The 23548-nt window shown below is 61.8% G+C and overlaps 3 protein-coding genes across 8 annotated transcripts; 1 reads left to right on the top strand and 2 right to left on the bottom strand.

Moving 5' to 3' along the window:
* Positions 1 to 1046: 1046 nt before the first annotated feature.
* LOC127468352 (mitochondrial ubiquitin ligase activator of nfkb 1-A-like) lies at positions 1047 to 4531 on the bottom strand. 2 transcript variants are annotated; one of them, XM_051781404.1, is made up of 5 exons: positions 4448 to 4531; positions 3830 to 3960; positions 3512 to 3599; positions 3314 to 3434; positions 1047 to 2542 (listed from the first exon to the last, which is right to left on the bottom strand). In XM_051781404.1, exons 2-5 carry the CDS (start codon positions 3941 to 3943, stop codon positions 1846 to 1848), a joined length of 1020 nt encoding a protein of 339 aa, XP_051637364.1. In that variant the 5' UTR covers positions 3944 to 3960; positions 4448 to 4531; the 3' UTR covers positions 1047 to 1845. The 2 variants fall into 2 exon arrangements, with proteins under 2 accessions (XP_051637364.1, XP_051637365.1); XM_051781405.1 differs by lacking the exon at positions 4448 to 4531 and adding an exon at positions 4309 to 4422.
* A 551-nt stretch (positions 4532 to 5082) lies between these two features.
* Positions 5083 to 13492, bottom strand: ECE2 (endothelin converting enzyme 2). Of its 5 annotated transcripts, none has more exons than XM_051781399.1 (19): positions 13324 to 13492; positions 11559 to 11648; positions 11031 to 11175; positions 10626 to 10841; positions 10427 to 10551; positions 10136 to 10282; positions 9994 to 10059; positions 9634 to 9822; positions 9113 to 9255; positions 8870 to 8984; positions 8508 to 8618; positions 8217 to 8315; positions 8052 to 8129; positions 7753 to 7856; positions 7350 to 7460; positions 6953 to 7020; positions 6139 to 6329; positions 5964 to 6059; positions 5083 to 5841 (listed from the first exon to the last, which is right to left on the bottom strand). In XM_051781399.1, the coding sequence occupies exons 1-19, from the start codon at positions 13363 to 13365 to the stop codon at positions 5665 to 5667; spliced, it is 2313 nt and encodes a 770-aa protein (XP_051637359.1). In that variant the 5' UTR covers positions 13366 to 13492; the 3' UTR covers positions 5083 to 5664. The 5 variants fall into 5 exon arrangements, 4 of the variants coding, with proteins under 4 accessions (XP_051637359.1, XP_051637360.1, XP_051637361.1 ...); XM_051781400.1 differs by having other exon boundaries at positions 11559 to 11645; XR_007903532.1 differs by lacking the exon at positions 5083 to 5841 and adding an exon at positions 6704 to 6762 and having other exon boundaries at positions 5966 to 6059.
* Positions 13493 to 15271: 1779 nt separating this feature from the next.
* On the top strand, positions 15272 to 22602 carry PSMD2 (proteasome 26S subunit ubiquitin receptor, non-ATPase 2). The gene is made up of 21 exons (XM_051781303.1): positions 15272 to 15441; positions 16122 to 16178; positions 16549 to 16713; positions 16960 to 17081; positions 17457 to 17681; positions 17785 to 17943; positions 18227 to 18371; positions 18558 to 18618; positions 18872 to 19018; positions 19189 to 19295; positions 19687 to 19814; positions 19899 to 19986; positions 20315 to 20477; positions 20574 to 20675; positions 20763 to 20908; positions 21126 to 21209; positions 21342 to 21510; positions 21606 to 21700; positions 21898 to 22024; positions 22112 to 22230; positions 22312 to 22602. The coding sequence occupies exons 1-21, from the start codon at positions 15307 to 15309 to the stop codon at positions 22492 to 22494; spliced, it is 2727 nt and encodes a 908-aa protein (XP_051637263.1). The 5' UTR covers positions 15272 to 15306; the 3' UTR covers positions 22495 to 22602.
* Positions 22603 to 23548: the final 946 nt, after the last annotated feature.

The following is a 23548-nucleotide window of genomic DNA, read 5'->3' as shown; positions in this document are numbered from 1 at the left end:
TGGCCTACCGAGGGTGGTGGAGACCCCGGGGGAAAAGGGCAGGGCTGTGCCCCAGCACGGGGGGAGGCAACCTCCCTGTGTACCGCCAGCACAGGAGATGTGTTCCCTGGCCCGGCTACCTCTGGGGGCAGAGGGAAGCAGGGGGGCACGGGACTCTCTCTACCTGTCCCATCCCCAGCTGGCTGCTGGGCCCCGGGGAACGAGGTGAGCAGTCTCTGGGAGCAGGGGCACTCCCGGGCACTCCCCGCCCCACGCACCCACTCGTGCCAGCAGCTCTTGGCATGCGGGGAGTGTGTTCCTGGCAACCCAGCCCTCTCCCATCTGGTATTTATCTCCTTCCCGAAATCCCTCCTGCTGTGGGGGGGATGCCTGGTGCAGCGGGGGAGGGGGGGAGCTGGGCCCCACTGCTCACTCTGCAGCCCAGGGAAGAGGCCAGGCTGATAAAGCAGGGGGTGGGAGGTGGAGGAAGAGAATTCCCACACACCAGCCCACTCCAAAAACGCACGTGGGTCCCAGGAGGCTTCACTGGGTACTCTGGGGCTTCACATCTGGCTGTGAGCCCTGGGGGCAAACCCACACGGGCACCTTTGCCTCAAGCAAGCCCCCAGCCTGACAGCAATGTGGGGCACTGCCCTGGGGAGGGGGTACATCATTACCCTCCAATCCCAACACTGTTGCCTGGCTGACAGTGGCCGTCCAGCATTGCCCCCCACCCCCAAAGCCGCAGGAGCTAGGAGAGCCCATGGGTTGCCTGGGCAACTGCAGCCAGGCAGTGATGGGGAGCGGTCCAGGGGATCGGTTGCCATGGAGACCCGAGGATTGCAATCACCTTGGCAACAGTCTTGTGTGTCCTGCCACCCCCATTCAGGGCTGCATCCTGAGGAGGTGCACCTGGGCTCCTCTGTGCACCTGGGCCAGCTCCCTGGGTAGGCAGGGAGGTGGTAGTGCCCGCCCATACAAGGTGAGAGCTTTGGCTCCCAGTGCATCCCCCCAGCGCCCACCCAGGCCCCTGACTCAGAGGCACAAAGGAAGAGGAGAGGCCGAGCTTGAGACTCCTTGGCTTTATCACTTCACATACCACTGCAAGCCATTCCTGCACCTGGTCCTGTCTGGGAGGTGGGCAGGAAAGCTGGGTACAGCAGGACTGGACATGAAGGCAGGCTCTGGGGCACCCCAATGCTGTTCTCCTACTCCAGAAGGAGAGTGGAAACCCTGCAGAGGGACATAGCCCCCCTCCCTGGGTGGTAGAGCAGCTGGCAAAGAGGCTCATTGTTGCCAGCCCCTAGGTGTCCCCAGCATAGTCTGGGCAGTGGCTGTAGGCACATGGATTGGGGTGGTAGGACAATAGTGGCACCAAGGTGTGCCACTGCAGTGGCTCAGGGGGGTTTGGGTCTCTGCTATCCCACTGTGCCTGCTGTATCTCACCAGCCCTGGTCTTGCCCTCATCAACCTCCCAATAAAACCACATGCCAGTAAAAAAAACATAAGGGAGAAGTCCTGCATGGCTTTGAGTGGGTCACAGCTGGAAAAGGGGCACAGGTCCAACAGCTGGCAGCCAAAGGAATGCCCCAGCATGGGGCTGGGGTCTCAGCTCCTCAGGACAGGTGTTGTGTAGGTTTTCCTCAAGCCTTCATGTTTGGGGGGGTCCTCTAGCAGACAAAGGGAGGATGAGGAAGCTGTAACTCCCCCTGCCCTGCCCTCCCTAAGGCAGATTATGGGGCACACCAGGACCCCTCCCTCCCAAAAGGAATCACACAACTGCACACGAGGGGACCGCTGAGATTTCTGCAGGCTGCAGGCTTGGCTTGGTTCCCACTGCCCTTCCCTGGGCACGCCCAGGTGCTCTCAGGCCTGATAGAGGGGCACCACACGTTCAATGGGCCCCCTGCAGATGGGGCAGAGGCGGGTGGGCAAGGCCTGGAAGCAGCGGAAGCAGCAGCAGATGTGGCCGCAGCCCAGGAGGACGCACTCACGGGGCCGTGCCAGGCAGATCACGCAGGAGTCCTCAGGCTCCCTGTCCCCGGCCTCCTCCCCATCCAGCTCCTTGTCCTCCTGCCGCTGCTTGGGGCGGGAGCGGCGGTAGGCGCGGCACAGGGCATGCAGGAGCACGGCCAGCCCTGCCACCGCACACAGCACCGCTGCCCCCTTCCAGAGCCCACTGGCCGACTCCAGCTCCGACAGCACCGTCTGCCAGTCCCCAAGGCACAGGAAAAACTCGCCCCCCCAGGCTGGCGGCTGCAGGTGCAGGGAGCCGTCGGGGTGCAGGGACAGCTCCCCAATGCCTGTCAGCCCGGCCCCCACCCGCAGCATCTCCTCTGTCTCCAGGATGCCCTTGGGTTTCTCCCCGATCAGGTACTGGCCCAGCAGGTCGCGGAAGCCATGGGTTGGCTGCTGGAAGCGCTCGTACACCATCTCCAGCGGCAGGCAGACGGCCTGGAGCGGGCTGTCCACGCTCACCTGCGTCACCGCCTCGGTGCCTGGCGAGGCCAGCAGGAAGGGCACGGTGTAGATCTGCTCCGAGAGCACCCGCTCGCTCTCGCTCCTGCAAGCAGACAGGGTTGAGATGTGGACAACAGAACCACAGAACCAATTAGGTTGGAAAAGGCCTCTGAGATCATTGAGTTCAATCTATAACTGAACACCACCTTGTCAACTAGACCATGACACTAAGTACCACATCCAGTTTTTCCTTAAACACCTCCAGGGATGGTGACTCCACGACCTTCTTGGTGGTGGAGCCCCCTGCTCCTGCTTTCTGGGCAGCCTATTCCAATGTGTAATCACCCTTTCTGTGAAGAAATTCTTCCTAATGTCTAACCTAAGCCTCCCCTGGTGCAGCTTGTGGCCATTTTCTCTCATCCTGTTACTAGTTGCCTGGGAGAAGAGGCTGACTCCCATATGGCTACAACCTCCTTTCAGGGAGTTGTAGAGAGTAATAATGTCACACCAGAGCCTCCTTTTCTGCAGGCTAAACACCCCTGCCTCCCTCAGCCGCTCCTAATCAGAGCTGTGCCCCAGACTCTTCAGCAGCTCTGTTGCCCTTCTCTGGACTCACTCCAGTACCTCAATGCCCTTCCTGAATTTAGGGACCTAGAACTGGACAGAAGACTCGAGGTGTGGCCTCATCAGTGTTGACTACAGGTGGATTATCAGTTCCCTGGTCCCTGCTGGCCACAGCATGAAGGAACTCCTAGGGCGGAGCCAAGCATAGGGACTAAAGCCTTTAACCAAGTTATTTTCTGCTTCTCAAGTGGCCCCAGAGTCTGGACTGTCTGGTGCAAGCCCACCCCTGCAGTCCCTTCCCATTGCTCACCAGCTCCGGGCCAAGCTGTTCCAGATCAGCCGATGCTCTTTCAGTAGCAGTTTCTGGATCACGCCCTGCAGCCCCTCATGGTAGTGGCTGGTCAGTGCAGCCTGGGCTGGTAGCACTATGCCTAAGGACAAGGGATGCATCACAGACGAAAGAGAGCCCTGCCCTTGTCCCTGGTGCGGGGCCACAGGGGGTTCTTACCTTCCAGGGCAACATAGGGCAGGCATCTCCCCTCAGCTGCAGACACCAGGGCTGGTAAATCATCATCGACCTGGAGCTTTGGGGCCTCCTGGAAGAGCAGGGACTGAGTGTGAGCACAGGCAGGGGCAGGCAGAGGGTGGGCCAAGCATGGCTTTGTGGAGATCTCTGGTAGGATGTGACCTGCTCAGTCCTTAGTGTCATAATGTTGGCAGAGAATGCAGCAGGCTGCAGCCATCAGTGAGTGCACCCAAATCAAAGGGTGTAGGGCAGTGGGGAAGGGAGAGTGGGCAGGAGAGAACATCTGAGGGATGGGGCTACCTTTATGCGTGCCACAACTTTGGCTTTCTTCCTGTACATGTAGTAGAAAAGGCCAGAGAAGGCAAGGCTGGAGCCCAGACACAGCAGCTCCCCTGGTGTGATGGGGATGTCCATGGCTTGGGCAGCAACGCCTGCAAAGTGAGTGTGTTGGCTGGGGAACAGGGCCATGTCACCCAGGAGCAGGGATGTCCCACAGGCCCTTTCCCCAGGGCAGGAACCTCCCTGCACCCCTGTCTCCAGGAGCAGGGACATCCCACCGCCTCTTTCAGGACATCCCAATGCCCCTTTTCCCAGGGCAGGGACATGCCTGCCCCTCTGTCCCCAGGGCAGGGACATCCCACTGCCCCTGTCCCCAGGATGCCACCTCAGGGCCAGGCCCGTCCGCGGCCCCGGCGAGGGCACTTCAGCTCCAGCACCCACAGTTGCCCGATACCCGGCCCGACCTGGCGGCCCCGGCCCAGCCAGGGCCCAGTGCCCACCGTGTATTGTACATAGGATCGGGCCGAGGCCCAGCACCCGTGACCCAGCCCGGAGCCTGGCCCAGGGTACCACCCGCGCCCGCGCTCCGGCCCGGCCCGGCCCGACCCCGCCGCCGCCCCGGCCCCGCTGCCCCCGTACCCCTGAGTCGCCCAGGCCCGGACCCTGGCCCCTCGGCGCTGCCTGCTGGGAAATGTAGTCCGGCCCCCGCGGCGCGGCGCCGGGGCGGGCCGCGCCCGAACTATCACTCCCAGCATTCCTCGCGTCGAACTACAGCTCCCGTCGTGGCTTGCGCCGCTCGAGGGCAGGACCACAATTCCCGGCAGCCCTTGCGAGCGCCCGTGCCAGTCGCCGCGGTTCCCGCGGGGTCCCGGTACCGGCGGGTCAGGGGGACCTGGTGCGGGGCTGCGGACAGGCTGTGCGGGGAAGGACCGGCCAGAGCGGGCCCTGGGGGCTCCGGGAGGGGACTCGGGGGCGGCTCGGCCCCGGGGCAGGTTGGAGTCACCCGTGCTGGGGGGCAACGGGACCCCCCGGCTGGGCTTTACCAGGGGGTAAAGCCTGTGCTTCTGACTCACTCCCTCCGGCCCTGCCGTTCTTCCCCACACCTCTGCTCCCCTCCCTTCGTCCATCCAGACATCTCATCTCCACTCCCCTCCCTCGGTCCCTCGGGATGTCTCAGCTCTCACGTGTCCCCCCAGACTTTGAGTCACCCCCCCAGCTCCAGATCCCACCTCTCTCCCAGCCCCGACACCGCCAAGGTCCCCGAGCTGCTGGAGTAAGTGGAAACTGCTTTTATTCGTTACATAAACTCGGCGACAGCCACCCACACCTGAAGGCACCAGAATCCCCGCTGCCGCCCACTGGTCCCAGCAGAGGTGGATGGGGAAGCCAAGCTGGATCGGGAGGGGACAAGGGAAGTGCGGAGCCGGGTGGCCCCTAGTCTCCATTTCTGGCAGGCTGCGGGGCAGGAGCGGGGGTATCTTGGCTCTAGTGCTTTCCCTGGGACCCCTCTGACCTGCCCACCTGCGAGGGGGGGATGCAGTGCAGGGAGACGCTGAGCTGTGCCCGACTCAAGCGCATCAGGGTTAGGGGCAGAGTTGCGTTTTGGGGGTGCTACAGCCTCTCTGCCGGTCGTGTCCAGCCCCAGGCTGTGGATGGGACTGCGGTGGGTGCCTGGTGTGGGGCCGTGTATGCCGGGGAGGGGGCAGAGGTGGGGTCTGCGGTTTGTGCACAGGAGGGGAACCGCGACAGAGCGTGACCTCCGCTCTCTGCCCGTAGCCAGCTCTAGCAGCCAGGAGGGCTGGGGGCGGGGGCACAGCATGGCATCGTCCCCTCTGTCCACAGCACCCTCCCCCTCCCTACCACACCTCACAGTGCTTGCCGGGGTTCATGGGGGAGCCCAGGGGGCAGCCGAAATGTTCGACAAAGTCCCGGGAGTTGCTGAGGGTGCCGATGACACGGTACTTGTCGGGGCTGTGGGGGTCGGTCACCAGCCCTTCATGGGAGCTCTCGGGTGTCCGGACGGAGCACCACACCTGGTGGAGCGGGAGTAGCCTCAGGGATGGGGACAGAACCCCCAGAGCAGCTGTGGGGGGCTGTGGGGTGGCTCTGAGCAGCCAAGGAGGGACAGAAGACCCATCACCCCGCTCAGCCCTACCTGTGCAAAGCCCACGAAAAAAAGCTGGTGGTTGGTGAGTCCCAGGGCTGGCAGACGCTTCTCCTCCCCGTTCTTCTGCAGCCAGGACTTGTATGCCTGCGGGAGAGCTGGCCTGAAGCCCCAGGGAGGGACAGAGGGGGGGCGGTCCGTGTCCCCTCCGGGCGGCAGCACTCACGTTGTAGGCTGCCTTGAGCCCGCCGTTGTCAGCGATGTTCTCGCCCAGCGTCTGCCGCCCGTTGACCTTCTCGCTGTGGACGGTGTAGCGGCCGTACTGCTCGGTCATGCACGCCGTCCGGTTCTTGAAGGCCTCCAGGGAGGAGTTCTGCCACCACGGCCGCAGGTTTCCCTCCTTGTCGTACTCTCGTCCTGTGGGACGGAGCAGTGGGGTGGGGTGGGACCAGGGGGTCCCGAAGCAGAGTGGGGTGCGGTGGGAGAGCGCCAGGGGATGCCGGGGGACCTGGCGCCTTGGGTCCCTGCCATGGAGGGATGGTGTCCCGCAGTCCCTGCTCTGGGCAGGCTCTGGCTGGGGCGCAGCTGCGCACTTGGGTCCCCAGGCATCCCCCGGTGCCTTCCCACTATCCAAACCCAGATCTGTGATCCCACAATCCCCCATTGACCCCATGTCTGCTCCGGGGCTGTGGTGAAGGCACAAAGCAGAGCGGATGCGAGAGGGACCCGCCCCGTGCCCCGCGGGGAGGAGGGTGAGGAGGGGGCCGGGGCTGCAGACATCGTGTCCTCACCAAGCGGATGGAGCGAAAGCTGCACAGAGAAGCCGGGGGGAGGTGTCGGCGGGTGCCACCTGGGGAGACAGGACGATAGAAGGGGGGGCGGCCGGGGGGCACGAGCACGCACGATGCAATGGATGGCAAAGCGGGACCCCTGTGCACCCAGGGCACCCCTTGCCCATGCCGAGGGCAGGGGCGGGTGTGGGGCTGGGGAGGGCAGGAAGGTAACAGGAGTCGGGGCTGGGGCTGCCCATGGGCTCTCACCTTGGTCGTCGAACGCGTGGGTCAGTTCATGCCCCATTACCACGCCGATGCCACCAAAATTAAGGGCTCTGTGGGGCCATGGGAAAGAGCCAGGTAAGTACAGGGGAGGGGTGTGCTGGTGTTGCAGTCTGCCTCTGCCTGGCCACCCCCTCCACAGCCTAGGCACCCGACCAGACTCTTTTCCAGTTGGGACCCAGCTGGGAATGAGTCTTACTGGGGACACTGGTGGCCCTAAGGGGACTCTGCAGGCTGTCTTGGCTGCAGGATGTTAAGGCTTGCATGATGCTTAAGCCCCCCAGGGCTTTGCTTTGTTACTGTGGGTGGCTCTGTGGCGTGCTGGCCCCAATCCAGCCCATTCCCCCCCACCCCCAGGAGGTGCCCCCCATGCCAGGCTCACTTGGGGTGGTTGCGGGCATAGAAGGGGGCCTGCAGGATGCCGGCAGGGAAGACGATCCCATTCTTGGTGGGCAGGTAGTAGGCATTGACGGTCTGCGGTGTCATGCTCCATCTGGGGCAGGGAGGTGTGATAGGGGACAGGCAAGGCTGTGTCACCTCTCACCCAGCCCACCACCCTCCTGTACCATCATGCACCATGGCTTCCCTGTGCCACCCTGCCCGGGGCTGGCACTTTTGCCCCCATCCTGTGATCAAGGGACCATGTCCTGGGGACAAGCTACAGCCACCACAGGTGACCTACAGTGCTGTGCCACCCCATGGGGGGACCTCCTTCCCACTGAGCCAGTGCCACCCAGGCACCCCGATGTCACATCCTCTGTCCCCCTCCAGGCCTTCCCCCTTACTGGTCGCGGTTGGGGGGTTTCCGGAGCTGGTCAGCCATCACTTTGGCAGAGAAATTGTAGAAGTTGAGCATGTTCTGGAAGAAGGAGTCTTCAGAGACCTCGTACTGGTGAGGAAGAGAAGGGATCAGGAGAGGCCCACTGAGATGGTTCCCCACACCCCGGCCAGGATGCATTCAGTACCAGGGTGGCTCTGCACAATGTCCCAAATGCCTGACCTTGCGGCCCTGGCCATGGGACAGTGACATTGCCCCACCATGGGGCCCCCAAGGGCGTGGTGTGAGCAGGGACCAGCCCCCTACCCCATCGTAAACATCATCCAGCTCCTTGTTATCCAGAATGAAGTCAGGGAAGCCAATCATGTCATAGATGGCATCTGCCTGCATGGGGAGAGGCCCCGAGAGTGAGATGGGGGGGCTTACTGGGAGGAGATGAGGTCTCACACCCACTTCCCTCCCTGGAGTCACCTTCTCCTTTGCAGCCTGCCTGGTCTTCTCATCCATCCAGTCCAGCTGCTCCAGAGACACCTCGAAGGCTGCCCGGATCTCGCTAATCATCTCCTCAGCCTGGGGAGGGGAGGGAATGAAGGCCCCCTACCCCCACCAGCCCCTTTGTGGGGAGAGAGTAGACAGGACACAACCTCCCCAGGGCTGGGGGTCCCAATTCCCAGCTCCCCACCTTCCAGCCCTAGGACTGGAGGGGAAACGGGATTCCCAAGGATGGTGATGGGGAGGGGGTGGGGGCAGAAGTGTCCTCACGATGGCCTTGCTGTCCCGGTCAAAGGTGGCTTTGACGAAAAGGGAGCCCAGAGCAAAGCCCAGTGTGTCATCCGTGTTGGAGATGCAGGTTTGCCAGCGGGGTGTGCAGGACTGTGGGAGCGAGATGAGGGTCTGTGAGATGCCCAGCTCACTCCCCTGCTCCTCTCCCTTCACCCAGCCTGGCTCAGCCTCCTCACCAGAGGGGAGATGTTCAGCAGTTAAACCCCATCCCAAAAGATGATCCCTGGCTTCCCTCTGCAGCATCCAGGGCTTAGCATCCCAAGGACATCCCAAGGGCAGAGGAGGTCCTGGCTGCTTCCAGGCCAGGAGCAGAGGGGGCTTGTCCCAGGACATACTGTTACCTTCCTGGTGCCATAGAGTGTCTCCAGCAGCCTCTCCTGGGCTGTCTCAAAGCGCTGATCCAGGCTGGAGACCGTTTTCTGCACCAAGTTCCAGATCAGGTAGTTGTTCAGGATGCTGCAAGAGCAGAGATATGCCACAGTTCACCACAATCTGTGGGCATGTTCCAGACTCCAAGCCACTGACAAGCCCAAAATGTGCCCCTGCCATGGGGGGGCATGGCTGAGGGCACGCAGGAGCCTCACCTCCTGTCAGTGTCATTGATGAGGTCAGAGACCTGCTGGAGGTAGGTGTCCCCATACACCACCACGGGCTCCGTGTCTGCCAGCTCCAGTGGGGCCAGGGAATAAGACAGATAATCCAGCCAGTCAATGGCAGGGGCCAGCACCTGGAGTGGACATGAGGATGTGGCACCAGGTAGAGGACCCCCTGGGGCAGGGGGCTGTGCTCTCTGGGAAGGTCCCAAGGTCCCTCACCACATCAGATCCCTCACTGCCACCAAGCACCCTTCCTGTTGCTCTTAATGCTGCAGGACAAGGAGGGGACCCCTGGATCCCGCTGTGCAAGGTGGCAGCTCCTCCCAAATCCTAGAAACTGGGTAGGTAAGCACCTCACTCCAGCACCCAGCACATGTCCCAAAATTGATGGGGCTGCCCAGGGTGTCCTGGAGGGGGGGAGCAGTGGGCATGGACCCCTTGGTGTCCCAGTGGACAACTTCTCATATGTCCCTGGAGGGTTTCCCCAGACTGCACTGGGCTGTGCCCACCTGCAACTCGGCAATGTTCATCTTGTGGTAGATCTTCTCATCGTCCCTCCGCTCAGCCTGGGGCACGGTGATGTTGGCCAGCTGGGTTTCGAAGTCCAGCACCTGCTGCATCTGGAGGCGGGTGGGCCCTGGGGTGCCCCCCAGCAGCGTGCCCAGCTCCACCATGTAGTCCAGGTAAGCTGCCAGAACCTGCCAGACCCCAAGCCCTCACTCAGCGCTGGCTGCAGCTTGTTCCACCTCCCCAGGGTGAGCACCCAAGGGGCAGGATGCAGGTGCCAGGTGCATCCCAGAGCTGCTCACACCCCATTGCCATGGCTTTCCCTGATTGCTGCCAGCAGTGTCCCCAACACCCAGCCTTACCCTCTCGTTGGCGGTCTTGTTCAGATAGTAATCCCGGGATGGGAGGAAAAGGCCTGACTGGTCCACCTGGGGGGAGAGAGGAGTAGCATAGACAGCCCAGTCCCACCTGGTGCCTGCCGCCCCTCAGTGCCAAGGTGCCAACCTGGATGATGTTGCTGTTGGAGCTCTTGGAGTCTGCACCCACATACACTGTGAAGAAGGGGGTTGCACGGTACGTGCCTGACACGCTCTTGAGTACCTCCATGAAGCTGGTTTGGTTCCAGGAGCCAGTGATGTTCCATCCCCCAATCTGCTGACAGACAGACCTGGCACCTCAAGGAGGGATGGGGTCCGTCCCCAAAGGCTGCTCCCTCCCCAGTCACATGAAGAGCTGAGCGGAAGACATGCTGGGCTGAGCCCTGACAGCTCGGCTCACATGTGGATGTCTGCCCACCTTGTCAATGAGCTCCATGAGGGGCTGGGAGCCCAGCTCCTCTATTCTCTGTTCTTTGAGACAGGACAGGTAGTACCGCTGTGTCTTCCGCTCTGCCTCGCTGCTGGAGTTGAAGGTGGCATTCTCTGTGGAAGGCTGTGGGTCAGCCCCAGGGACACAGTGGCCACCCCCTCAGTGCCTGTGACCCCTTGGTGCCCACCTAGGAGATGCTTCATGATGGCCTGGTTCTGGTCCCAGATGCTGTTGAAGGTGCTCCATTTGGAGCGCCCATTGGGCAGTGGGTTCCTCTTAATCCAGCCCCCACATGAGTACTGGTAGAAGTCCTGGCATGGGTCCATCTCTGTATCCAGGGCCTCCAGGATCTTGCTGGCCACCCGGACGCAGGCAGCCGTCAGGCACGTGCTGTGAGAGGGATCTGGCAGGGAAGGCATGCCTGTGGCTGGGCAAATGGACTGGGGGAAACTGAGGCGTGGAGCGGGGCCAAGCCCTGCCTGCACCCCAGGATAGGCAGAGCACCCAGAGCAGGTGCCTCAGGCTTGACCCATCACTCCTCATCCTCCCATGTCCTCCCAGGTGTGGGGACACCACTGCCGACTCCCCCTACCTCTCTGGTACTGAATGGCCAGGGTGATGACAGCGATGCCCAGCAGCAGGGCCAGGGAGACGGCGACGGCGCAGAGCACCAGCTCCAGCTGGCTGCGCGAGGCCAGGCGGCTCAGCATCGTCCCCGGCCCCTTCCGAAACCCCACCTGGGCAGGAGCAGGACCTGCCATCGCACCACGGGGGGACCAGACATCACCACTCCCCCTTCCCTCCTCCCCTGCCACTCTCCGGTGCCTGGCGTGGCTATATGAGAAGGTGGGGACCAGGGCATCCCTCCCCACTACCCCTGGCAAGCTGGTGGTGGGTTCTGGCAGCCCCCCCAAGCCACAAGGAAGGACAATTGTCCAAGCACACTCTGTGCTGCATTTTGGCTGCCTCCCAGCACATCCCTGGGGACAGCCAGGTCTGGCTTGGCTCCCAGCCCTTCTCCCACTGCCCACCTGGCTGCAAGCAGGCTCTGGCTGAGGGTGAGGGGGGAGGGCAGGGAGGATGGAGAGGGGAAGGATGGAGGAGCTGGGGCAGACCTCACCTCCACGCTGTCCGGAGAGGTGCTGCCATCCCCTGCTGGCTCCGGCCCCTCCTCATCCTGCAGCGTGGCACGCTTGTAGTTGGGCATCTGCTAAGGGACGGAGCGGGCTGGGACAGGGGCATGGAGGGCTGTCACCCACCCTGCCACACCCTTGGGCTCTTATGGGGAGGTGGGTAGTGTCTGCTCAGTGGGTACAAAGAGGGGCGAGGCAGCCCCTGACCCCTCCTGGTGCTCCTGAGTCTCCCTCAGAGGTTGTCCCCAGCCCCGGGTGGCTCTGGTGAGCACAGGGAGAGCTGCTGGCGGGGAGCTTGGGGGCTGCCACTGGAGCATCCCTCTGCATAGCCATAGCAGCTGTGTGGCATCAGCCCTGCCGACAGGTGCCACATCGCCACGGAGACGTGGTCCCCGTCACCAAGCAACTGTTGCCTAGTGCTGCTGTCTCACCCCTCCTCCCCTGCCTGGAACTTTCCATGCAGATGTGCATCGATCTGAAACATCTGGAGGTATCTCCTGCCCCATCCCAGCCCTGGGGTGACCAGGGCGCAGGACAGAGTGTGTGAAGGGAGAAGGGGCACTACAAGGGTACCAGCTATCAGGGCAGGATCCCCCTTATCCTTGGCCTTGCAGGGTAGTTTGCATGGATCCAACCGTGAGGGCTGCTGAGGACTCAGCCAAGAGGGAGCTGGTGGAATTGAGTCAGCAGCATTGGAGGGGGGGATGAGCTAGAAGAAAATGCTGGGGATTTTGGTGGAATAGACTCAACAATGCTGCTGGTTGTAAGCTATCCTTAGGCTTCAGAGTTAATGCCTGAGTGGCTTGTGGATCACCCTCCAGCCTGTGCTACGGAATGAAGTGAATGCCCAGGGCTGCCTGCAAGGCTGGTGTCGGGGGCCAGGAACGAGCTAGGGTGGGACAGATGATGTGCAGGGGGTGAAGCAGAGTGAGTGCCTCATGCCTAACTCTGCCCACTGCCACACTGCTGGGATGGGGAGGGGGCATCGCCAAGGGCTGCCATGGGACCGTGGGATTGACGGTTGGCAGGAACCCCCCATTAGGGTGGATTCCTGGGAGATACTGGCATTAGTAGGAATCGTTCAGCATCCTGCAGGAGCTTGACCAGTCAGACCCCCTCCACTACCCCACCTCCCCCCAGTATGCTCCTCTCCTCTCCTGGGTGGTCCTCATACTGGACAACAGCCAGCAACCCCTCTCCAGCATTCTTAAGACAAGAGCAGGATCTAGTCCTGGGGCTCCTCCTACCCCCTCTATGGGGCTGAGATGCGCAGGGACAGGGCTTCCTGCCCCTTCCACGGGTGCTCTCTTGTGGGTCACCCTACGAGCAGCATCACTATACCCCAGGTGGGCTTCATGCCTTGATGGAGCAGGGTCTGTGGGGCCGTGTCCAAACCACCCTGGCTCCCTCTGTTCAACCCCAGCCAGGGGTTTGGGGGGGCCTTCCTCCCCCAGCCAGGGAGGACAGGGGACCCTCTAGCCACTCAGTTCCCTTAGCCTCATCCCCATGCAGTCCCTGCATCCCTCAGGCTCTCACTGCCCTGTAATCCCCCATCCTTCCCTCCCACAGGTTCCCGAAGCTCCCCCAGCGCTTCCAGGTCCTTGAGCCCTCCAGCCTCCGGGCTCTCCTGTGCCCGGGCCCCCTCCTGTCCCCCTCGCCGCGCCCCTCGCTAGTCCCCCCATTCCCCTCTCCTCTTGCCCCCCTCCCTGCCCGTTGCCCCTGCCCTGCCCCTCCGCTGCCCCGGGCACTCACGGCGTGTCCGAGCTCCTGGAGGGCCACGTTCATCCTGGCCATCCCGGGCCGCCTCCTGCCTAGCTCCGCTCCCCGCCCGGGCCGCGCCGGGCCCCCGCCGCCGCCGCAGCGCCGCCTGCCTCCGCCGCCGCCATGGCCCGCACCGGGCGCCGCGCTGCCGCCAGGACAGGCACCGCCACCACCGGGATGGGTCGGGGTCGGGACCGGGCAGGGATGGAGCCGCGCCGGAGTGATGGAGCCGCGGGGTGTAGGACCGGCGGCGCGCGGACCACAGGCTCCGGGCAGGGGCGACGAGCGCCGGCGGCCCGGGAGGGGCTGGAGCGGGGGCACCGGTGCCCAGCCCCGTCGCACCGCTCCGGTTCGCCCGGCCCGGCCCCACCGCCAAGGTCACTGCCGTGCGCACGAGATGAGCTCCTCAGCGGCACCCGCACCGGTATCTGCACCGGCACCGCACCTGCACCCCCAGAGAGCCGCAGCGGCACCTACAGCCTCCCCCAGCGACACCGGCACTCGGACCAGCACCCGCACCGGCACGGGCAGCACAACCCAGGCTCACACCGCAACGGGCACCGGCACACGGACACACGGACCGGCGCTGGGCTTCAGCACCCGGGGAGGCACATCAGCGCCGCACAGCACCGGTTACTGGCTCCGGCAGCGGCAGCGGGTGGTAACGGTGCAGAGCCGCGGCAGCACCCCCTGCTCCGGTACCCGGGCACATGCCCCAGTGCACTAGCACCCGCACAGGTGGATTCACACATGCACACTGACACCTCGTCTTGGGTACCTAAAGGATGGCAACCTGATGTCACCCTCAGGCCCGTGCCACAGCACACGCACCCAGGGGTTCACAGCTGTGGGAAGGCCACGGCTGTGCACTACCTCACATCCTGCCTTGACACCTCCTAGCCCTGTGTGACCACCTGCCTGGGACAGGGCATTGCTGCAGGTCACCTGCTCAGTGCCTGGGGTGCTGCCAGGCAGTTCCTCGAGGAGCACAGCCTGGGGTGCTGCTCGGGAGGTTAAGATGTCCCCCAGGATGCCTGGTGGGGCTGAGTGAGGCAAGGCCACCTGCACAAACTGTGGAGCCAGGGCACATGAGCAGGAGCTGTGTGTGTGCACAGGGGTGCCCATGGGTGTCTGTGGCATGAGGGGCCCCACCAAGCCTGCCAGCCCCGGGCAATGCCACTTCACTTGTCTGGCTCAGGTGGTGGCATGCCCCGTGCCAGGGTGGCAGAGTCCCAGGTCCCCAGCTGCCAGTGCTCCCTGGCAGTGCCAGTGCTGCCGGTGTCAGTGCTGGTGTTGGTGTCAGTGTCAGTGTTGGTGCTGATGGTAGTATCAGTGCTGCTGTCAGTGCCACTGTTGGTGCTGGTGTCAGTGTCGGTACCGGTGTTTCAGTGTTGGTGTTGGTGCCAGTGTCAATGTCAGTGTTGCTGTTGGTACCAGTGCCAGTGTTGGTGTCAGTGCCGGTGTTGGTACCAATGACGGTGCCAGTGTTGGTGCTGATGGCACTGTTGGTACCAGTGCCAGTGTCAGCGTCAGCGTCAGCGTCAGTGTCAGTGTCAGTGCTGGTGTCAGTGTTGGTGCTGGTGCCAGTGCCGGTGTTGGTACCGATGTTGGTGTCAGTGTTGGTGCTGATGGCACTGTTGGTACCGGTGTTGGTGTCACTGTCGGTGCTGGTGCCAGTGTCAGTGTCAATGCTGGTGCAGGTGTCACTGTGGGTACCGGTGTCGGTGTCACTATCGGTGTCACTGTCACTACAGGTGTCACTATCGCTTCCGGTGTCACTATCGGTGCCGGTGTCCCTGTCGGTGTCCCTGTCACTATCGGTGTCACTATCGCTCCCGGTGTCCCTATCGGTGCCGGTGCTCCCGCACGTGGAGCCGCCCCGCCCCGCCCCTCTCCCGGCCCCGCCCCAGGCGCGCGGCAGTGCCGTCACGGCGCTGCGCAGGCGCGGTGGAGCGGAGGCGCGGCGGGGCGAACATGGACGCGGGCGGCGGCGGCGGCCAGAGCCGGGTGCAGGGTGGCCCTGGGGCAGGAGGCGACGAGAAGCCCACGCCGCCCTGGGGCCGGGACCACCGGGACCCGCCGGCCGGGCCCGAGAAGGAGCAGGAGCTGGTGAGCGCCGCCGTGTCGCGAGCCGCAGCTGAGTCACGGCTCGGTCGGGCCCGCGTCACCGACGGGGGCGGGACGTCATCCCGCGTCACGGGGGTGGCCGGCATCCCTCCGGGAACGGGGCGTCATCCACGTCACGGGGGCGGCCGGCATCCCTCCGGGGACTCCCTCCGGCAGGGCGCCGTGACGTCGTGGGGTGCCCGCGTGACGCAACTGAGGGCTCCCGGTGCTGGGAGGGGTGCTCAGGGGTCTCGGTGGAGCGGGATGAGTGGGGCTGTGATGTAACCAGGGTGTGCATGTGACAGTGGGCACTACGGAGGTGTCCCCACTTTGCCCAACACGGGGGTGACCTTGGCTTTGGGGGTGCCCATGGGCTGGGGGGCGCAGCCTCTGGATGAAGGTGTCCCCCCGAGGGGCTGTGCCTTGACGTGCCCCTCTGGGTGTGTTTTCATAAAGCACAGTGTAATGAGGGAGGCACATCTCACTCCCTGGGAATGGGTGGTTTGTCTGGGAGGGTATCCCCAGTAACATGAGCATTGCTCCACCAGGGATAGTGAGTGCCCTGAGCAGGGAATGTGTCACTATGTCCTGGTCCCCCTGCGGCTTGGGGCAACACTGCGCTGTTACACTGAGTGATTGTGCTGGACACCCTTAACTCTGCTTTCTCCTGTGCATTTTGGCAGTCTGAGGAAGACAAGCAGCTGCAGGATGAGCTGGAGATGCTGGTGGAGCGTCTGGGGGTAAGTCTGTGCTGTGCCCCTTAGGAAGGGGTCCTGGCCAGGACTTGAGTCCATCTGTCCCTCCATTATGGTTGTTCCTTGTGCAGTGGAGATGGGGAGTTTGATCTTGAGTGTGGCCCCTCCTTGTCTGCTGCAGCCTGTCCCCCCGCCTTGCTGCCTGTTTGACCTGTGCCCAAGGGACCTCTGTGTCCCTGGTGTGTGGGTGGCTTTCTGCCCTGCTGTGCCCTCCCTCCCCAGCTCTTGGGCTTCGGAGGCAGCTCAGGGCAGGGGGTTGTTCTTCTCAGAGCCGTAGCTGTGCTTGGGGAGAACTGGTGCAGTGGTGGCTCAGGAACCAGCTCACAGGGCCCTGACAGGCAGCTTCCTTTTGCAGGAAAAAGACACGTCACTCTACCGGCCAGCCCTGGAGGAGCTGCGGAGGCAGATCCGCTCCTCCACCACCTCCATGACCTCCGTTCCCAAACCCCTCAAGTTCCTACGGCCCCATTATGGCAAGCTGAAGGAGATCTATGAGAACATGGCTCCAGGAGAGAACAAGGTAAAGGCTTTTGGCCCCACCATCCCATGTGACTGGAGCGACAGTACTGGGGCAGGCAATTGCAGAGCTCTCTGGACCCTGTGGTCTAAAGGCAGCCTCTGTGACTTGCTTCAGAGGATTGTTACTTGCCAGGACAGTAGCTTTGCCACCTGTGATGGCTTGTGGAACAGGGAGGGTGTTGTGTCCCTGGCTGCCCCTGATTCCCTGAGCCTAGCCTGTGTCTGGAGCTCTGCACTCTTCCCGCAGCGCTTTGCGGCCGACATCATTTCTGTCCTGGCCATGACCATGAGTGGGGAGCGTGAGTGCCTAAAGTACCGCCTGGTGGGCTCCCAAGAGGAGCTGGCATCTTGGGGGCACGAATATGTCAGGTAAGCCTGAGTGGGACCAGGGCTTGGGGAAGGACAAGGGCTTGGGGAAATTTCCTGGAGCGCTTTGGCTCTGGCCTGTCTGGGATGCATCCTGACTTGCTGGACATGTGTTTAGCTGCCCCTGTCACACCTGCACATGTGTCACTTCATGCTCTATCCACAGTGATTTGCTAGCTGCAGAGATTTTGCTGCCATGGCCTCCAAAATCTCTGCTCTTAAACCTGTTCCTGCTCTGGGCTTGTCCTCCATAAGCTCTGCAGAATGTGGAGTCCCTATAAATAGCACATGCCCTGGCTAACTGGCAGCAGTTGCTCCCCATTCTCATGGTTCAGTGAAACTGTTTTCTGTGGTGGTGATGTCCCTTTGTCCCTGCAGACACTTGGCAGGAGAGGTGGCCAAGGAGTGGCAGGAGATCGATGAAGCTGACAAGTCTCAGAGGGACACACTCCTCACCCTGGTCAAGGAGATCGTCCCCTACAACATGGCCCACAATGCAGAGCACGAGGCCTGTGACCTTCTCATGGAGATTGAACAGATGGACATGCTGGAGAAATACATCGATGACAACGCCTACTCCAAAGTGTGCCTCTACCTGACCAGGTGAGGGGGCTCAGCAGGCTGAGGTGCTGGAGGGGGCCTGGTCCCTGCTGGGCCGAGGTTGCCCAACGTGGTCCTCACCCTCACGCCTGTCTCCTCCTCAAAGCTGTGTAAGCTATGTTCCGGAGCCCGAGAACTCAGCTCTCCTGCGCTGTGCTCTGGGCATCTTCCGCAAGTTCAATCGCTACCCTGAAGCCCTGCGCCTGGCTCTGATGCTCAATGATGTGGAACTGGTGGAGGACATCTTCACCTCCTGCAAAGATGTGTAAGCAGAGATGTTCCCTGTCCTCCGTTCTGCCCCCTGGGGCCTTCACCCATTGTGGTGGGGCACAGCTTCCCATGTGGGCAGAACTGGGTTGGATCCTGCCACTGCTGGAGGTGTCTGGGGGTTCAGAGGGAGACTCTTGTCCCTGAAGTCAGGATGAGCAGGAGTGGGTTGTCTCTGTGTGCCTCTAGGCAGGGCAGGTTGGCTCACCCTTTGGTGAACCTGTGTTTGTGCTGGGGTTTGTTGGGGTCTGGGCACTCGGGAAACCTCTCCATCTGCACAGAGTTGTCCAGAAGCAGATGGCCTTTATGCTGGGCCGCCACGGTGTCTTTCTGGAGCTGAATGAGGATGTGGAGGAGTACGAGGACCTGACAGAGATCATGTCCAATGTCCAGCTCAACAGCAACTTCCTGGCCTTAGCCAGAGAGGTGAGTGTCCTAGCTGGGAAAAGCACCCTGGGCTGCCTCCAGCTGTGGCTGCCCTGGCTGCTGGGCTCCATGGCAAGATCTGAGAAGAAATCCTTCATCCCTATGAGCTTAGCCAGACATCTGGAGAGGTTGCCACTGTAGGGTGTGCTGGCCAAGAGATAACCCCCTTCTCCCTTGTCTCTGCAGCTGGACATCATGGAGCCCAAAGTGCCGGACGATATTTACAAAACCCACCTGGAAAATAACCGTAAGGGCTTGCGTTTTGGCCTTTCTCATCCCTGCCTATGGGGAGTTCCTGGGGCTGCAAGGCACCTCTGTGCCAGTGCAGTCAGCTGTGTGTCCCGAGGTGGGCAGATGGCCTGCCTGTGGTCTCTGACCTGTGGATTTGGGCTTCTCCTTCCTGCTGGTGGTGGGACAGGTCTTGTCCCCCTGTGGTGCAGGATGGCTGCACGGCAGAGGGCTTCTCTTGCTGCCTGGCTCACCCTGATGTCCTTCCCCAGGGTTTGGGGGGAGTGGTTCCCAAGTAGACTCAGCCCGGATGAATTTGGCCTCCTCCTTTGTGAACGGCTTTGTGAATGCTGCCTTTGGACAGGACAAGCTGCTGACAGATGATGGCAATAAATGGTTGTACAAGAACAAGGACCACGGTGAGGGATCTGTCTGGGCAGGGGCTTGAAGATGCCCCCTGTGCTTGGGGTCACTTCTGGGAGCCTGCTGAAAGGGGGCTTGTCATGCCGGCCCATGTCCCTGGCCACCAGAAGCCCCAGGCAGGGCACATCAATTCAGGGCTGATGTGGGCCCTTCTCTGGAACTGCAGGGATGCTGAGTGCTGCAGCCTCACTGGGCACAATCCTGCTGTGGGATGTGGATGGGGGGCTCACACAGATCGACAAGTACCTGTACTCCTCGGAGGATTACATCAAGGTCAGTGACTCTGATCCTGGCTCTATGTCTGTGTGGGGCGGTCCTGCTGTGAGCTGGGTGTGTGGCTGGCTGGGATATTGGTCATTGCCTTGGTCCACTGTGCGGCTGAGCTCCTACATGGAGAAGGGTTGGATACCCTGTGTCCCAGGCTTTTGAGCAGCTCACAGCAAGGTGAGGAGCTCTTGGGGACTGCCTGAGGCACCTTGGAGTCCCCTTGTCACAGGGATATGAGTTTTAGACTGATCAGCTGGATCCAGAGTAGTGTTGCCCACTTAGTATCAACTTGCCCATCCTGGGGAGTGGGTGTGATGTGTGGGGTGACATCAGTCACTGGCTGGGAGGGTGCTTTGTGTGTTGGTGGCTGGTGCATGATGGTGCTTCTGCCTTGCAGTCCGGAGCCCTCCTGGCCTGTGGCATCGTCAACTCAGGGGTGAAGAACGAGTGTGACCCTGCCCTGGCCCTCCTGTCTGACTATGTCCTCCACAACAGCAACACCATGAGGATTGGAGCCATTTTTGGGTAGGGGCCCTGCCCCAGCCTCCCTGTGCTGTGCTGTGCAGGGTGGTGCAGTTCCCCACTCACACCCCTCTGGATTCTCCGCAGGCTGGGGCTGGCGTACGCAGGCTCCAACCGCGAGGACGTCCTGACTTTGCTGCTACCTGTGATGGGAGACTCCAAGTCCAGCATGGAGGTAGGGGATGAGGCAGGGTTTGCCTGCAGTTGGTGCTTCCATATCCAGTCCCCAGCAGCTCCTGGGAATGTAGAGTCTGTCCTGCAGCTGGTTTTTGCTTCCAGAGCAAGGCTACATGTCTCTGTTCGATGCTATGCTGTGCCAGAGCATGACCCTATTTTCCCCACTTGAGCTGCTAGCATGATGGGATTGCAGCAGATGTGGGAGGGTAGGAAACAATCAGGTCTCCCAATAGCCCAAATTTTTGCAGGAAGTGGGGACCAAGGGTACCCAGTACCCAGCTCACTCTGCGCTGTCCCTGTCTATGACGTCTCCTCTCCTTTACCAGGTGGCTGGTGTGACCGCCCTGGCCTGTGGGATGATATCAGTGGGCTCCTGCAACGGGGATGTCACCTCAACCATCCTCCAGACCATCATGGAGAAAACAGAGCCGGAGCTGAAAGACACGTACGCCCGGTGGCTGCCACTTGGCCTGGGCTTGAACCACTTGGGTAAGGCTGGGCAGTGCCAGTGGCTCATGGGTTGGGGGGACAGGGTGGGAGCATCCCTCCCCCATGGTCCTCTAACCACCACACCTTCCTTGGCAGGGAAGGGAGAGGCAATCGAGGCCATCTTGGCAGCACTGGAGGTGGTGTCAGAGCCATTCCGCAGCTTTGCCAACACACTGGTGGACATCTGTGCCTATGCGGGTGAGTTGGGCTGGTCGAGGTGGGGGGAGGCAAGAGCAGGTTCAGGGCCCTCTGCCTGTTGATCCTGGTCCTCCTCTCTCTTCCCAGGCTCAGGGAATGTTCTGAAGGTGCAACAGCTCCTGCACATCTGCAGTGAGCACTTTGACTCCAAGGAGAAAGAGGAGGACAAGGACAAAAAGGACAAGAAAGAGAAGGAGAAGAAAGAGAGCTCAGCTGACATGGGGGCTCACCAGGTGGGGAAATATGGGATTGGACCTGTGTCTCTGGAGCAGGAGTGGCTTTGGAAGGGTCCCAAAGGCCCTTGTGGGGTCAGAGCTGAAGGAAAACAGCTCCCAGCAGCATCCTCTGCTCTCCTTGTTCCCCTGGGCTTGAATGGGCACAGGAGCTGTGAGAACTTGGGTGTTGGGCTGGGTGCTCTCTGTCTGGTGGTCAGTGCCCGTGTTCCCGCAGGGTGTAGCGGTGTTGGGGATCGCGCTCATTGCCATGGGCGAGGAAATCGGTGCGGAGATGGCCCTACGCACATTTGGCCACCTGGTGAGTGACACCAAGGGGACAGCACCGAGCTGGGAAGGGACCTGAGTGTAGAAAGTGGGTATTGCCTCACATCTCAGTAGACCTTACTGCACTTGGTGATCTGGGTCTAACACGCACCGCCTTTCCCTGCAGCTGCGCTATGGGGAGCCCACCCTCCGCCGTGCTGTGCCCTTGGCCCTGGCACTTATATCAGTCTCCAACCCCCGGCTCAACATCCTTGACACCCTCAGCAAGTTCTCCCACGACGCTGACCCCGAGGTCTCCTACAACTCCATCTTTGCCATGGGCATGGTGGGCAGTGGTAAGCCTGGGGACAGCCTGGTTTGGGGCTTGTCTGAGGGCAAAGTGGGAGACCTGAGCATTGTACTCTACTCTGCCTCACCTCCTTGTCCCCAGGTACTAACAATGCCCGTCTGGCAGCGATGCTGCGGCAGCTGGCCCAGTACCATGCCAAGGACCCCAACAACCTCTTCATGGTGCGGTTGGCCCAGGTGATGATCCTGCACTCACTGCTCGTGTGGGGAAGGTTGGAATCCCTGCCCTTGGTGGGAGAGGGGAGTGGTGTCCTGGGGATGTCGCCCTTGGTGGGAGAGGGGAGTGGTGTCCTGGGGATGTCACCCTTCTGGGGCAGGGCTTGGTGTCTCAGGCATTACGCTGCCACTCTCATGTACTTTCGCTGCCACACCAGGGCCTGACCCACCTGGGCAAGGGGACGCTCACCCTGTGCCCATACCACAGTGATCGCCAGCTCATGAGCCAGGTGGCTGTGGCTGGGCTGCTGACTGTCCTCGTGTCCTTCCTCGATGTGCGCAACAGTGAGTACCGTGGGCTCCATCCCCCCAGCCCCCTCTGCCCCGCAGGGTGGGCATCGCTCAGCCACTTTACTTCTGTCTCTCCTCCAGTTATCCTGGGCAAGTCCCACTATGTTCTCTATGGCCTTGTTGCTGCCATGCAGCCCCGCATGCTGGTCACCTTTGACGAGGAGCTGCGACCTCTGCCTGTGTCGGTTCGGGTAGGACAGGTAAGGGGCAGCCAGAGCTGGGGATGGGGTGCTCTGATGTTCCTGGGTGACCACAGCATTGACATTGCTCTTCTCTCACAGGCTGTGGATGTGGTGGGCCAGGCAGGCAAACCCAAAACCATCACTGGCTTCCAGACTCACACAACGCCAGTACTGTTGGCACATGGAGAGCGGGCAGAGCTGGCCACAGAGGAACACGTGCCCGTGACACCCATCCTGGAGGGATTTGTTATCCTACGCAAGAACCCCAACTACGACGTTTGAGCCAAAGGGGGGTTGGGGGGGGGTAGGTGGTTTGGGAGGGGAGGGAAAAAAAACTGGTTTTTTTTTTTGTTACTGAGAGTCAAGGAAATAAACTAGGCGGAGACTCTAGCGCTGCTATCCTCTCCTTGTGCTGGAAGTGCAGGCTGGGCTCTCATCCCTTTGGGAGTGCCTGCTGCCCGTGGGGGCCAGGCACAGTGCAGACCCCGAGAAGCAAGAAGTGAACACAGAGTTGTGGGGTGCCGTGGGTGCTCCTGATCTTCAGCACCTGCCTGTCCCTGTGTGTGTGCCTGGCACAGCCATGTGTGCTGGCAGTGTGCAGCTCCCCTGAGCCCAGTGCTGCCTGTCCCTAGCCAGGACTGCCTTCCTGGGGTGTCTTGGCTGGCAACTCCCAGCTTTCAGCTGTCCTCCCAGATGCACTGGGCTCTGCCATCATTTGGTGCTGCTCTAGAGCTGGCATTGGAGTTAAAATCGGTCTTGGGGTGGGATGAAGGCCACAAGGGAAGTATTTTTAGGAAAGAGGAAAAACCGTGTCCTGTTTCCAAAATTGACATTGTCCCCACCCTGCCCTGACCCAGGCTGGTGGCTGTGGGAGGCTGTGTCTGGGTGGATGTGAGGTGCTGGATGGAGGTTGGGACGGGTGTGTGGTGTTGAGTCTAAAGGCGAGTGGGATGGGTGCAGGGTATGGGTAAGGTGCCGTGTCTTGGGGGGGGAGGGTGGGGGCCATGTCCCCCGTGGGTGTGAGATGCTGGGTGGGTCCTGGATAGGTGCAGCTCCTGGGTGTGGGAGTGGATCAGGCGCTGGATGGGTGCAAGTCCTGCATAAGAGCAGATGCCAATGGATGCAGGTCCTGGGTGGGGAAGGTACCAATGAAGCCCACGGATGTGGTCAGGGCAGGGTTCAGGTTAGGGCTATGGAGCGCAGGTGAGTGCAAGCCGGGGCAATGGTAAATTCTGGCCGGGGGGAGGTCTGGGGTGAGGCCGGATCCCGATGCTGTCGGTTCCCGCGTGGGTGCGGATCCCGGTGGTGCGGGTTTCTGGGTGGGTGTGGGTCCCGG

Source organism: Manacus candei, unplaced genomic scaffold (assembly GCF_025592945.1).
Source record: "Manacus candei isolate 608988 ecotype Guabito, Panama unplaced genomic scaffold, ASM2559294v1 h1tg000015l, whole genome shotgun sequence".
In the NCBI taxonomy this organism is placed as follows: Eukaryota; Metazoa; Chordata; class Aves; order Passeriformes; family Pipridae; genus Manacus; species Manacus candei.
Note: the sequence above shows the minus strand (reverse complement) of the source record. Positions and strands in the feature narration are given on the sequence as shown.